The 11,202-nt window shown below is 48.4% G+C and overlaps 2 protein-coding genes across 2 annotated transcripts; one reads left to right on the plus strand and one right to left on the minus strand.

Annotated features, from left to right (window-relative positions):
• Positions 1-1,970: 1,970 nt before the first annotated feature.
• On the plus strand, positions 1,971-8,689 carry TSTA_057270 (serine threonine protein kinase, putative; the record flags this gene model as incomplete). Its single annotated transcript, XM_002487302.1, has 3 exons — positions 1,971-2,564; positions 2,620-3,833; positions 3,860-8,689. 3 exons carry the CDS (start codon positions 1,971-1,973, stop codon positions 8,172-8,174), a joined length of 6,123 nt encoding a protein of 2,040 aa, XP_002487347.1. The 3' UTR covers positions 8,175-8,689.
• A 34-nt stretch (positions 8,690-8,723) lies between these two features.
• TSTA_057280 (C-3 sterol dehydrogenase/C-4 decarboxylase) lies at positions 8,724-10,204 on the minus strand. The gene is made up of 2 exons (XM_002487303.1): positions 9,527-10,204; positions 8,724-9,469 (listed from the first exon to the last, which is right to left on the minus strand). The coding sequence occupies exons 1-2, from the start codon at positions 10,103-10,105 to the stop codon at positions 8,810-8,812; spliced, it is 1,239 nt and encodes a 412-aa protein (XP_002487348.1). The 5' UTR covers positions 10,106-10,204; the 3' UTR covers positions 8,724-8,809.
• Between the last annotated feature and the right edge of the window lie 998 nt (positions 10,205-11,202).

The raw sequence follows: 11,202 nt of genomic DNA on the forward strand, positions 1-11,202 counted from the left end.
TCTTTTTTTTCCCTGGCTTCTCCTACTTTTTAGGCTGCTTGGTAGTCTTGGATTTCCAACAGTCTGAATTCCTTTCTTTTCCTTGCGGGATACTTAGCCGGAAAATGACGGTTGCCTGCGGCAGTTGGATGTCCCTTGTAGTCGAGAGTAGAAGACTTGCTTCTTCTATTTTAATGACGCCCAGAAGTAATCTCACAATGTTACATATGCGCTCTTCGCTGTTATCTATACTTCGAAGCCATGATGTGTGAACCGACTTTGAGATTCTTGCTATCCATGGATTGACGAAATCCCCAACCCCGGGAATGCCAATGGGATACTAATTCCTAGCTCGAAATCTTCCCCTCGTTCTTTTGTCATGGACCCAAACTTTATTGAGTAAGAATTTAGCAAGAATCACCCAGTGTTCAAGTTGACTACATTGAACTGGCAGTATGGCAGTAGTCTACTAGTAGTGGCTAGGTGGTACGGATTATGCGGGGTTGAGGAGGGTTTGGAATGCTGATCGAAAGTTGCCAGAGTGTCTAATTCGATGGCCTCTCTTTGCAGACTCTTCTTTTAGTGTGTCTGTCTCAAAGCATCCACACGGGCGCGACAGACTATGACTACCTGGATGGTGGCTGCATCCATCACTTAGTAAAAAGAATAAAAGAAGAAGAAAAGGCAGACGGTCATGACTCCATCCCATGTATGGGCGGGGTCTAGCCTATGGTGTCTCACAGGAGAACATTTGTATAAATCACAGCCATTGGCGAACATATCCAATAGGCTTTGGCGTTATACTGCGAAGAGAAGTATATTTAAGCAGTGCGTTGACACTACTGGTCAGCGGTGCGGTCATGCTGCATGGATACATCTTGTATGACCATCACTTTCTGCGTCCAAGAAAGCCTTAAATTCTTCAATTAATTCATCGATGTTATGTATGTATCAGGAGAGATGACAACTCACCGCTTTGCTGCTTGTAAGCTTTACACATGACACGCAAAAATGCTGGACGCTGTACGCCGTCAATGTTCTTATTCTTATTCGACAAGTGGTCACATGGCTGGGTTGCCTCCGAGGCGTCGTTCCAGACGAACGGATCATGTCAGAGGCAAGGGATGGATGTATATTGCGTGTTGCTGGACGAGTCAGTCCAACTGGATCGCACGGAGTAATAATTGTAGTAGGTAGGATAAAGAGGAGAAAGAGAGAGAAAGAACACGCTAGTAGGCGATAAAATATGCCTGAGGACTAAGGCACCATTCACGCTTCCTTCCGCCTGTCGCGACTCGGCGTGTGCCTTCCCGTAGTGTCTCTTATCCAGCAACGACTTCCTTCCTAGTGGCCCTGCCTAGCACCTGCCGAGTTGCGATTCCAACTTTTTTTTTTTTGTTTCTGACCCTTACAACTACACAACTTCATTGCAATATTCCTCTCTAGACAGTTTTCTCTCCTACACCAGCTCAACTGTACTCTCTCCCACTCGCTCTATCGTCTTGCTCCACAATTCATCCACCCGCGCGACTTATCGACGTTCCCCACCGTGCTGCGACAACTACAACATTACACCAGGTGACGACCTGCCAACTTCGTCCTCGTTTCGTCCGTCAAGCCACGAACTTTTCCAACCTCATACCTTAGTGAACGCCGAAGTATCGTTGCTACCCTATTTGGAGGGCGTGTTGCCCTCTACCAACTCTCCCTGCAGTCGGATAATTGCCCTCCAACTGCATTGACGCTCGTGTTCCCCCGCCATGGATTGTTGATCTCACGGGCGAGGCCACAGCTGCTTACGGGTAGCCGATCTGCCTGGCAGTCGGTCCGGCTTTGCTTGGTACCCTGCTATTTGGCTTAGTCGAACAATTCTATTGAAAACGAACAAAAGGAAGATCCATTGAAGACTGTCTTCGGCCATTGAGGCTACCAAGTCTGTGCGTGCCTGTGTCGACTCGTTGGCGACAGTCGTCAGCGGGAAAGACGACAACATGGCCGGAAATAATGGAAACATGTCTCAATTCCTCGCTCCACCGACCGTTACTGCCTTGAGAGAAGAGGCACGAGTTCCGAGCCAGCATCGAGTAGCAATGGATCGTTCCTTCAGCGAAGACATGCGCGCCGAGCGCGAAGATTTACGAGAAGCCGCGGAAGAAACTTTGAATGTCATATTGGATTTGGGATTAGATGGTCATATCAAATGGGTCAGCCCGTCTTGGAGACAGGTCATTGGTACTGATCCGGAGTCTGTCGAGGCCAAGGTCATTTCGGATGTACTTTGGTCCAACAAGTCTTGTTTTCAGGATGCGATCAAGTCGATGAAGGAAGATGACTCTCGGAGTCGATTCATACGATTCTCAATTGCCATGGGACCGGACTCGATGCTGAAATCCTCTATCAAGGAGTCATCCTCTACGATCAAAGACGACGATGGCAATCAACAAGGCGAACCTAAAGACTCTTCCGCTGAAGATGGAGAAAACTACCTGTCAAACGATGTCAGGGAAGAAAATGGTGAAGATATACTGGATATGGAAGCACAAGGAATCATGATCTATGACCGTTCAGGCGACGGCGAGGGACATGTAAGAGTAATCCTCACTTATCAAACACTGCAGGAGACTGACTTTGGAACAACAGACAATGTGGATGTTACGACCGTCGACGTCACCGAAAGAAGTCACTATTGATCTTCCCCCACTTCTTGTAGAGTCCCTCGGTGTTGGAGCAGAAGTGCTGGCAAATCACTTAACGGTTTTGGCAGAGAGAGCCGCTGACGCCAACGCCGACAAATCCGTTACGCCCACTCCAGTTCTATGTCGAATCTGCGAACGGCAAATTACACCCTGGTGGTTTGAGAAACACTCCGAACTGTGTCTCCAGGAACATACTGCAGAATTGGAGGTTCAGATTGCCCAAGAAAATCTCAACGAGCATCGACATGCAATAGTCAAAGTCCTCGACGCTCTGGAAGCTCGTCAGGGTCGCTCTATTCCGACTGATATTCAACAGCCCACCCCGCAGCCCGAGTATAAAGGACTATCCATTGGACCATCTCCATCCTCGTCACTTGCGAGTTCTGCTCCAGGCTCCTCGCCAGCCACCCCACCGCGGTCAAGGGATCCTTCAACATCGGGGTTAGGCCATGGAAGGGGTCGCTCTTTTGCTGTACGGCGGCCTCTGGCTCGTATTGTGGAATTAATTTTGGATCTCTGCGACACCGCGTTAGAAATCAGTACTCCTGCTCTCAAAGAAACACGGACAGATAGCATAGAGGATCTGCGGACTTTATCCCCACAATCAGAGTCTCGTATCTCTCAAGTGCTACAATGGCAGTCACCCAGCAGCAATACGCTAGAGCAGGAACAAGGTCTGGCTGCTTTATCTGCAGACACAGAACAATTGGCCAAAGCCAAAGTCGACGCAGTCGTTCGTCATCGTCGAATTGTTGAATATGCAGAGAGAATTCGCGTTGAATACACGGTCATGGTGGAAGAATGTATTGAGGCTGCGCTCAGCAAGGCAGAGCGAATTGCTGCCGGCGATCTCACAGATTCTTCTTCGAGTACTGGCTCGTATGAATCAGATGGCGAGCAAGCACAAAATGCGGATCAAGCCAACGAAGATGAGCAACAACCATCTCAAAGTGCCGAGTCCAGCGTTCCTTTATCTCGAGAACATTCTGAAACTGCCACCCGTGAACATTCGGATCCATGTTCGTATTCTCAATCGCCTCGACGTGGTTCGTCTGTTGCAGTTTCTACTCGCTCGGCAAGTCCATTGGAATGCCCAACTCCTCGCTCTCACAAAAGCATCAGTGGGGTCCTAGGTACATCCCAACCCATCAAGCGAGGGTCACTTCTAGCCGAAAGTGACATAGCGAAAACAGCGATAGCAGCAGCGTACCTTCTTCCTCTTTGATCGCCGCCGCCAGAGCGACTGAATCTCCTTCCTCCGAGAAAGGTCTCTCGCATTCAAGCAGCGGAAGAAGCAGAAAGCGTAAGAGCTTGATTTTACCCAATCTGTCAAGCTCACCACGTCGTCAAGCATCTCCAGGTCGTATACAAGGTCCTGGATCTCCTCTACGCCTATCGAAACCTCGTCTACCCAGTGGCGAGAGTATGCCTTCTCCTAGCATCTCGCCGTTATTGACCACGAACGAATTGACAGCTCAAGGACTGCCACCACATCATCATTTGCACACTCATCACCATCATCATCGACGACAGTCATCTACTGCTTCTTCAGATCCGAGGGCGCCTATCTCACCACATTTGAGCTCCGTTAGTCAACCCCAACCTCGCCCTGCGCCGCCGTCGATCAAGGATTTCGAAATCATCAAGCCCATCAGCAAAGGAGCTTTTGGAAGTGTCTATCTTTCTAAAAAGAAGACCACTGGAGAGTACTTTGCTATCAAAGTACTAAAGAAAGCAGACATGGTTGCTAAAAACCAGGTTACCAATGTCAAAGCGGAGCGAGCCATCATGATGTGGCAGGGTGAGAGTGATTTTGTTGCCAAATTATACTGGACCTTTTCCAGCAAAGATTATCTTTATCTTGTTATGGAGTATCTCAACGGAGGTGACTGTGCCTCGCTGGTCAAGATTCTGGGTGGGCTACCCGAGGATTGGGCTAAGAAATACATTGCCGAAGTGGTTCTAGGGGTTGAGCATCTACACAACCGAGGAATTGTACACAGAGACTTGAAACCAGACAATCTTCTTATTGACCAGCGCGGTCATCTCAAACTAACTGATTTTGGGTTATCCAGAATGGGACTGGTTGGTCGTCAAAAACGTGTGTTGAAAAGCCCCAACGAGTCCGCACCGGACTTGTTGAAGCAAGGACCTTTCCCGCGAGCTATGTCGCTAGCTTCGTCACGCTCTGCATCTTTTGACTTTCAGGGAGGACAATCGCCCAGTTCCACTCCGATCATGACACCTGACGCTGCCGGAAGCTACAGTCAGCCTTCGTACTTTAGCTTGAATCAACTCCCTCCTCCTCGTGAAAGTCTAGGGCGTGCATCTGGATACCGTAGCGATAGTGGTGGAAGTGATATTTTGAATGCAATGTTCCGGACATTTTCGCTTAGCGAAGGTGCAGAGACTCCCGCGCCCCTGCCACCTCCATCTCAAGCTGTGACAGAAGATGAGGCACCTAGTGAAGGGGGGGAATCTCCGCATCTAGTACCATTAAGCCAGACCGTGAGTGCGACGTCATCATCAGCGATGCACAACACACCATCTGCACAATCCATGCTACCGCCTCCGATGGCCTTGTTCGATCCCGAGGACCATAATCGAAGATTTGTCGGCACCCCTGATTACTTGGCACCGGAGACAATCAACGGCGTCGGCCAAGATGAGATGAGTGATTGGTGGTCACTTGGTTGCATCTTGTTTGAGTTTCTTTATGGATATCCCCCTTTCAATGCCCCGACACCAGATGAAGTTTTTGAAAACATTTTGAACAGGCGGATCAATTGGCCCGATGAAGCTCACGAATTGGTATCACCAGAGGCCATTGACTTGATGAACAAACTGATGACACTCGATCCGCAACAACGATTGGGTGCCAATATTGAAGAGAGGTTCCCTAATGGAGGCGCCGAGATTCGTAGTCATCCTTGGTTTGCTGACATCAATTGGGATACATTGCTCGAAGACAAGGCGGAGTTTGTTCCCAATCCTGAAAACCCAGAAGACACTGAGTATTTTGATGCTCGCGGTGCGACTTTACAATCATTCGAGGAACTTGAAGATGCCCAATCTCCTCAATACCCGATGACTGCCGGAGAGTACCCCGATCGTCCTCATGATGCTCTCTCCAAAGTTCGCTCGCAAGTGAACTCGATTAAGCGAGGACTGATGCCTTTGCATATTCCGCCGCATGTCCGAGATACACGGAGTCGACGTTTGAGCGAACCTGTGTTGGCCGACGACTTTGGTAATTTCAACTTCAAGAACCTTCCCATGCTTGAACGGGCAAACAAAGATGTCATCCAGAGACTACGGCAGGAAGCCATGCAGGCTCAGCAGAGGCAAATACCATCGACAACGGCATCCCCCAGCGTTCCTAGCTCTACTCCGTCTTTAGAAGGTAGCCCACTACTTCCCATGCCGTTACAACGCACACTCTCACAGACGAAAGGGAATCGACCTGCGTCTCCATCTGGATTAAGTCAGACAGGATCTTCTCCGAATCGACCTTCGCAGCCTTCTTCTCCGTTACTTGTTCAGTTCAGCACTGGCCAAAACCACGAACGTAGAAAGACTTCTGGGTCCTCTTCGGCGCAGTCACAACAATCGGTTGGTTCATTACCTGATAAATTTGGAGAGGTTCCCCGTCTAACAGCTAGTGCCAAGCTTGCCTCTTCCGCGCCAACATCGAATAAACCCGGACGATTAACTACTCATTCGCCAGAGAAGACTGCATCTGGACCTCCCCAGTCAGGCCTCACTCGTGCCAGATCTCAAACGATAGGATCGCAGGACAGCGAGGGACATTCTGTCTCGTCCAAAGAGCCATTCATTCCGACCCACCACAAACGTCGTAGCCAACTATTCGACATCTCTCCCTCGTCTTCTGATAACGAAGATCCACGAACAAAAGCATTATTGAAGGTACAGCGGAGGCGACAGAGCTCTCGACGACTCTCCCAGATCAACTTGCTCGATGGCCCTGTTTTCCGTCCTCTTGATATCTTGATATGCGAAGATCACCCAGTTTCTAGGCTAGTTATGGAGCGACTGTTTGAGAAATTACGCTGCCGGACAATTACCGCTGTCAATGGTTCCGAAGCTATTCGGTACGCCTTGAGCGAGGTCCAATTTGACATTATCATGACGGAAGTCAAACTGCCTCAAATTAATGGAGCGGACGTCGCTCGCATGATACGTGAGACGCGAAGTGCAAACAGACATACACCGATCATAGCGGTGACTGGTTATCTTAAGGATCTTCCCGAAACACATCATTTCAATGCATTGATTGAGAAGCCGCCAACATTGAACAAACTGACCGAAGCCCTGTGCAGGTTCTGCCAGTGGAAGCCGCCACCAAAAGACTACGTTCCGACACACTCGCTGATGATACCCCCACTCCCGCGTGGTGTCAATCAAGCCGAGGACAGCCCCAGCTCCATTTCCTCTGGGTTCCATCCGGTACCTTCGAGCTCATACAGAGGCTCCAGTAGAGCTGATTCGGTTGGAAGTAGCTATTTTGGCGACATGGAGTCGACCAAGGCTGAGGAGATTCCTGTTGTCGTCAGTCGTCATATAGATAATTGGGGAGAGGCGCCGGAGGGCCTCGGAATATCAGAAGGAGCAGCAGCGCCTGCAGCTGATCCTAAGCTCAATACAAACATTCCAGGCCCATTGAATCTTCCTCCGTTGCAGCATGCTTTCTCAGCGCCACCCACATCTAACCCTCCAAGTCTGACTGTGCCTCGCAAACAGCGATCTAGTGAAGCCATTCGTGCTAAGCGGGAGTCTCTGGAGAAAAGACGTTATGAAGGCGCTGAATCTGGAGACGATGAAGACGAAGAACTCGGGCATCTTCAAGCTAGACACCGTGCTCCACATACGTCGAAGGGACCTCGTTCTAGTTCAAAGCTGGGCACGGAGATGATGCGAACCAACAGCCGTGGAAGTGTTGTTAGCGGCAGCGAGGAGATCTTAGCCAAAGAGAGACCTGCAGAGTCGGAAGCAGGAGATGTTCAAGGCTTGGGAGAACAACTCGAGGCATTTGACATGTCTCAAGATGAGGTGTCTTCGCCTGAAAGGAAGGATTCTAAACCAGAGTCCCCGCGTTCATCACGATCCCTTGATCATATGAGGCGTCCAGCTTTGGAACCTCTTCATGAGTATCCTACGGAGATCCACTCTCCAGGTAGTTCTGAGCCGAGTGCACAACATTTGACGGCCGAAATTTCAATTCCGTCCAAGGATGGCGCTACAGATGGAGGTGACATATCACCCGGCCAAACGGGAACTTCGTCTGTAGAACCTACGGATTCAGAAGACATAGACCCCGATGCAACTCCAAGGCCAGCTCCAACTCCAGCCATGTCAGAGCCTGATGAAGCGACACCGCGTGGTCCAGCCAAGGGTCGTCACGAAGAGAATCAGGAACGACCAGGAAGTCAGGCGGGTCATATCCATCTTCGAGATGTGCTTCACTGGAGAAGACGATAACCATGCCGACTTATTTATTCACATTTTATTCAACATCAATTGTGACCCGAAGCAACAAAGCGAGGACTTATTTCGGCCATCACTATTGATGTTATCTGTCTTTTTATGCCACGTTACGAATTTCTTCTATTATCAACATCTGCAACAACTCAACTTTCAGATTGGTTTCTGCCTTGTTCACATTTACAGCCTGGAGTTTCTTTTTTGTTCTCTTCCAAAACATCGATTATGCTTAAAGGCGTTCATATCACCTGTATTACTTTCGTGTTTTCTTAGAATTAAACTCTCCCAGGTAAAATGTCTGCAACTAAACTGGGCTACTTTATTTCTTTTCTATGTTCTCATTCGATTACCATGTGCATATTTATCCTGGAGGTTCACCTCTATTCTTTATTCTTTATGATTCATGAATGGTATTACTACTTGGTCATTATGATGACTGTTTTCTCTTCTAACTTGAAAATCGTCATGTTAGGTCCAAAGTTCATAAGCCTTGCACGGATAATTGTTTCTTCTACTCTACGTATAGTCTTGATGTAAGGAAATTATGAATACAAGCATTGAAAGTACATTATTACATGACATTAAGTAAGTCTACTCTAAACAGACCCGTAACACCACCAAAACAGAAAGGATTATTGCACCTTCTTACCCTCAGGATAATTATTCGCAACCCAAAAACTCACCGTCCTCGCAATCGCCTCCTCCATACCAATAACAGCCTCATACCCCAATCGATCTTTCGCCTTGCGACACGAGTAGAATCGCGTCATGCATGAATACCGTACAATTTTGCGCGTCAATCGAGGCGTTTTACCCAATAGACCGTAAATACCTTCGAATATACCGCCGATAACAGTCAATGCACCCTCAGGAAGGGCCCAGACCTGATGAGGCTCAACTGGTCGATCGAGTAAATTCCACATTGCGCGGGGAAAGTCCCAGAAGTACATGGGCGCATCGTTTGTGATTATGAATGTCTCCCCGTCGACACGCTCGTAGTCTAAGGGTGCTTCTTGGCCAGCTTCGTATCGCCCGGCGGTCGCGAGTAATTTGTACGCTGCTAGGAGATGGGCATAGGCCACGTTGCCAACATATGTGAAATCGAAGAGATTGTTGTTATCACCGAGTTGAAGACGTAGGGATGTGTTTGAGCCTAGATAGCCGAGTTCGAGCATTTTGAAGGAGAGTAAGGTATCCTTTTCGCCGGTTATGCCGGCTGGACGGATGGCGCAGGTTAGCATGTTTGTGGGGTTGGATTTGTTGGCTTTTAGGACGAGTTCTTCTGCGAGGCCCTTTGGACCGGTTAATCCGATTATCCTTGCGGAGGGGAAGAGTAAAGGACTTCAAACCTTCGTCTCGGAATAGTATTCCAATTGCGCCTTTCCACGCACATAAGGCCAGTCCTCGTTGACATTTATCAAATCGCTCTTTGTATCGTGTATCACTGATGCAGAACTCGTGTAAACAAATGCCCTACACTTCTTGCCCCAATCCCCATGCACACCACTAGCAACCTCAATCAACGTCCTGGTACCATCCACATTAACTTTCTTGAGCATCTCATCCGTCGAACCCAACGGTGCCGGCGCAGCAGTATGAATAACAACATCTGGTTTCACTTTACGAAATACATCCAACATGGACGATACAGATGTGAGATCTCCTTCATGATACTCCGCACCGGGTAATCTGTTATTCGACGTGCGCAAGTCGACAATGTGTACTTTTGTGTTTGCGTAATCGGGGAATCTGCCCTTGAGGCCGGGGTACTCGAAGCGAGGGTCATTTTCGATGTGTGGTAGAGCGACTGAGGCGTCGGTTTCGGAGGGGAAGGAGAGGAGTTGGTTGACGATGTTCCAGCCTAGAAAGCCGCAGCCGCCGACGACGAGGACTGTGCCTAGTTGGAGGGTGGGCGGTTTGGTGGCCATTGTTCTCTGTATCGCGTTGATCGAACAATTGTGATTCTTAATTGAATTGATGGTTGAAGAACAATTGACTTATTTTTGAGGTTCAGTGTTGACCCGATCAGTCATCCAAAAATATCGAGCCTTAAGGGGTAAGCAGGGCGCGTGCCGATTGTTGACTCTTGATTACATAATATTAAATGTTTGTCGACCAGTCTGGTAGGTTAACTTAAACAGTCTCATGACTTATCAAGGTCAATTTAACACCACTGATGCGTATGTAATCGAAGGGTCTCTACAGATTGTATATCTCCAGAGCTGTTAGGTATTTTCTTGATTTCTACCTGGGTGAAGTAATCTAGGGTGACCGAAATATTGAATGCTTCCGAGGTTGGGCGCTTCGCTAGCCTGCCAGTGCCTGAATGGATCTTTGAATATACTCAGCGTACAATCCAGCTGGCCAATGCTGGGGTGAGCGTGGTTAGGGTTAGGGCTTCACCCTAACCCCAGAAAAGCTCCCCCCTTGTATCAAATTAGGCATAACTAAGTTATGTTAGTGGAAAAGTCAAACCCTGCTTATGTAAAATATACAACGCAGGAACAATTGCTAGTCGCTTATATAGGGGCTTCGCGACCGACCAGTAGAATTTACTCCTTTCGTGCTTCCTTGTCTCCCAGCTACCGCTGGGTGTTGGAACCAAAATCACGTGACTAGCAGAACTACAGAAGTCGAACTACGGAACGGCTCGCAAATACCACAAAAATACAGAATCCCTTTAAGGGCGTCCATTTTGGAGAAACGGTATTACGTTTAAGTTCCGACACTGGGAAAGGGTCAAATGACGGCAGGGCTCGTAAGCAGATTTTTTTCTCTGAATGGATAGTCTGCAAAGTTGTTTCTACACATTTTACTCTAAATATGCCATTATGATAGGGTCGAAGAGGATCAATATGCTAGTTTACAGATAGATATACTCTAAACTAATGTCCTATCTGAAAATTTCCTGGTGGATGTGCGAAACTATCTCGAAAATCTAAGAAACACGTATATACTATATAGAGCTTAGCCGTAGGCTTCCGTCGGGGGCTAGCTTGGAGTTAGGCCCCTAGGATTAGTGGCC

The sequence above is a fragment of the Talaromyces stipitatus genome, genomic scaffold, assembly GCF_000003125.1.
Source record: "Talaromyces stipitatus ATCC 10500 scf_1105507295487 genomic scaffold, whole genome shotgun sequence".
NCBI classification, from domain to species: domain Eukaryota; kingdom Fungi; phylum Ascomycota; class Eurotiomycetes; order Eurotiales; family Trichocomaceae; genus Talaromyces; species Talaromyces stipitatus.

What these genes read in the sequence shown, in the direction of transcription:
- TSTA_057280 (XM_002487303.1), bottom strand. Translation starts at nt 10,105, where the DNA reads ATGGCCACCAAACCGCCCACCCTCCAACTAGGCACAGTCCTCGTCGTC. An exon ending in AATACTATTCCGAGACGAAG is followed by an intron (nt 9,470 to 9,526) that starts GTTTGAAGTCCT and finishes ACCGGTCCAAAG; the next exon opens with GGCCTCGCAGAAGAACTCGT.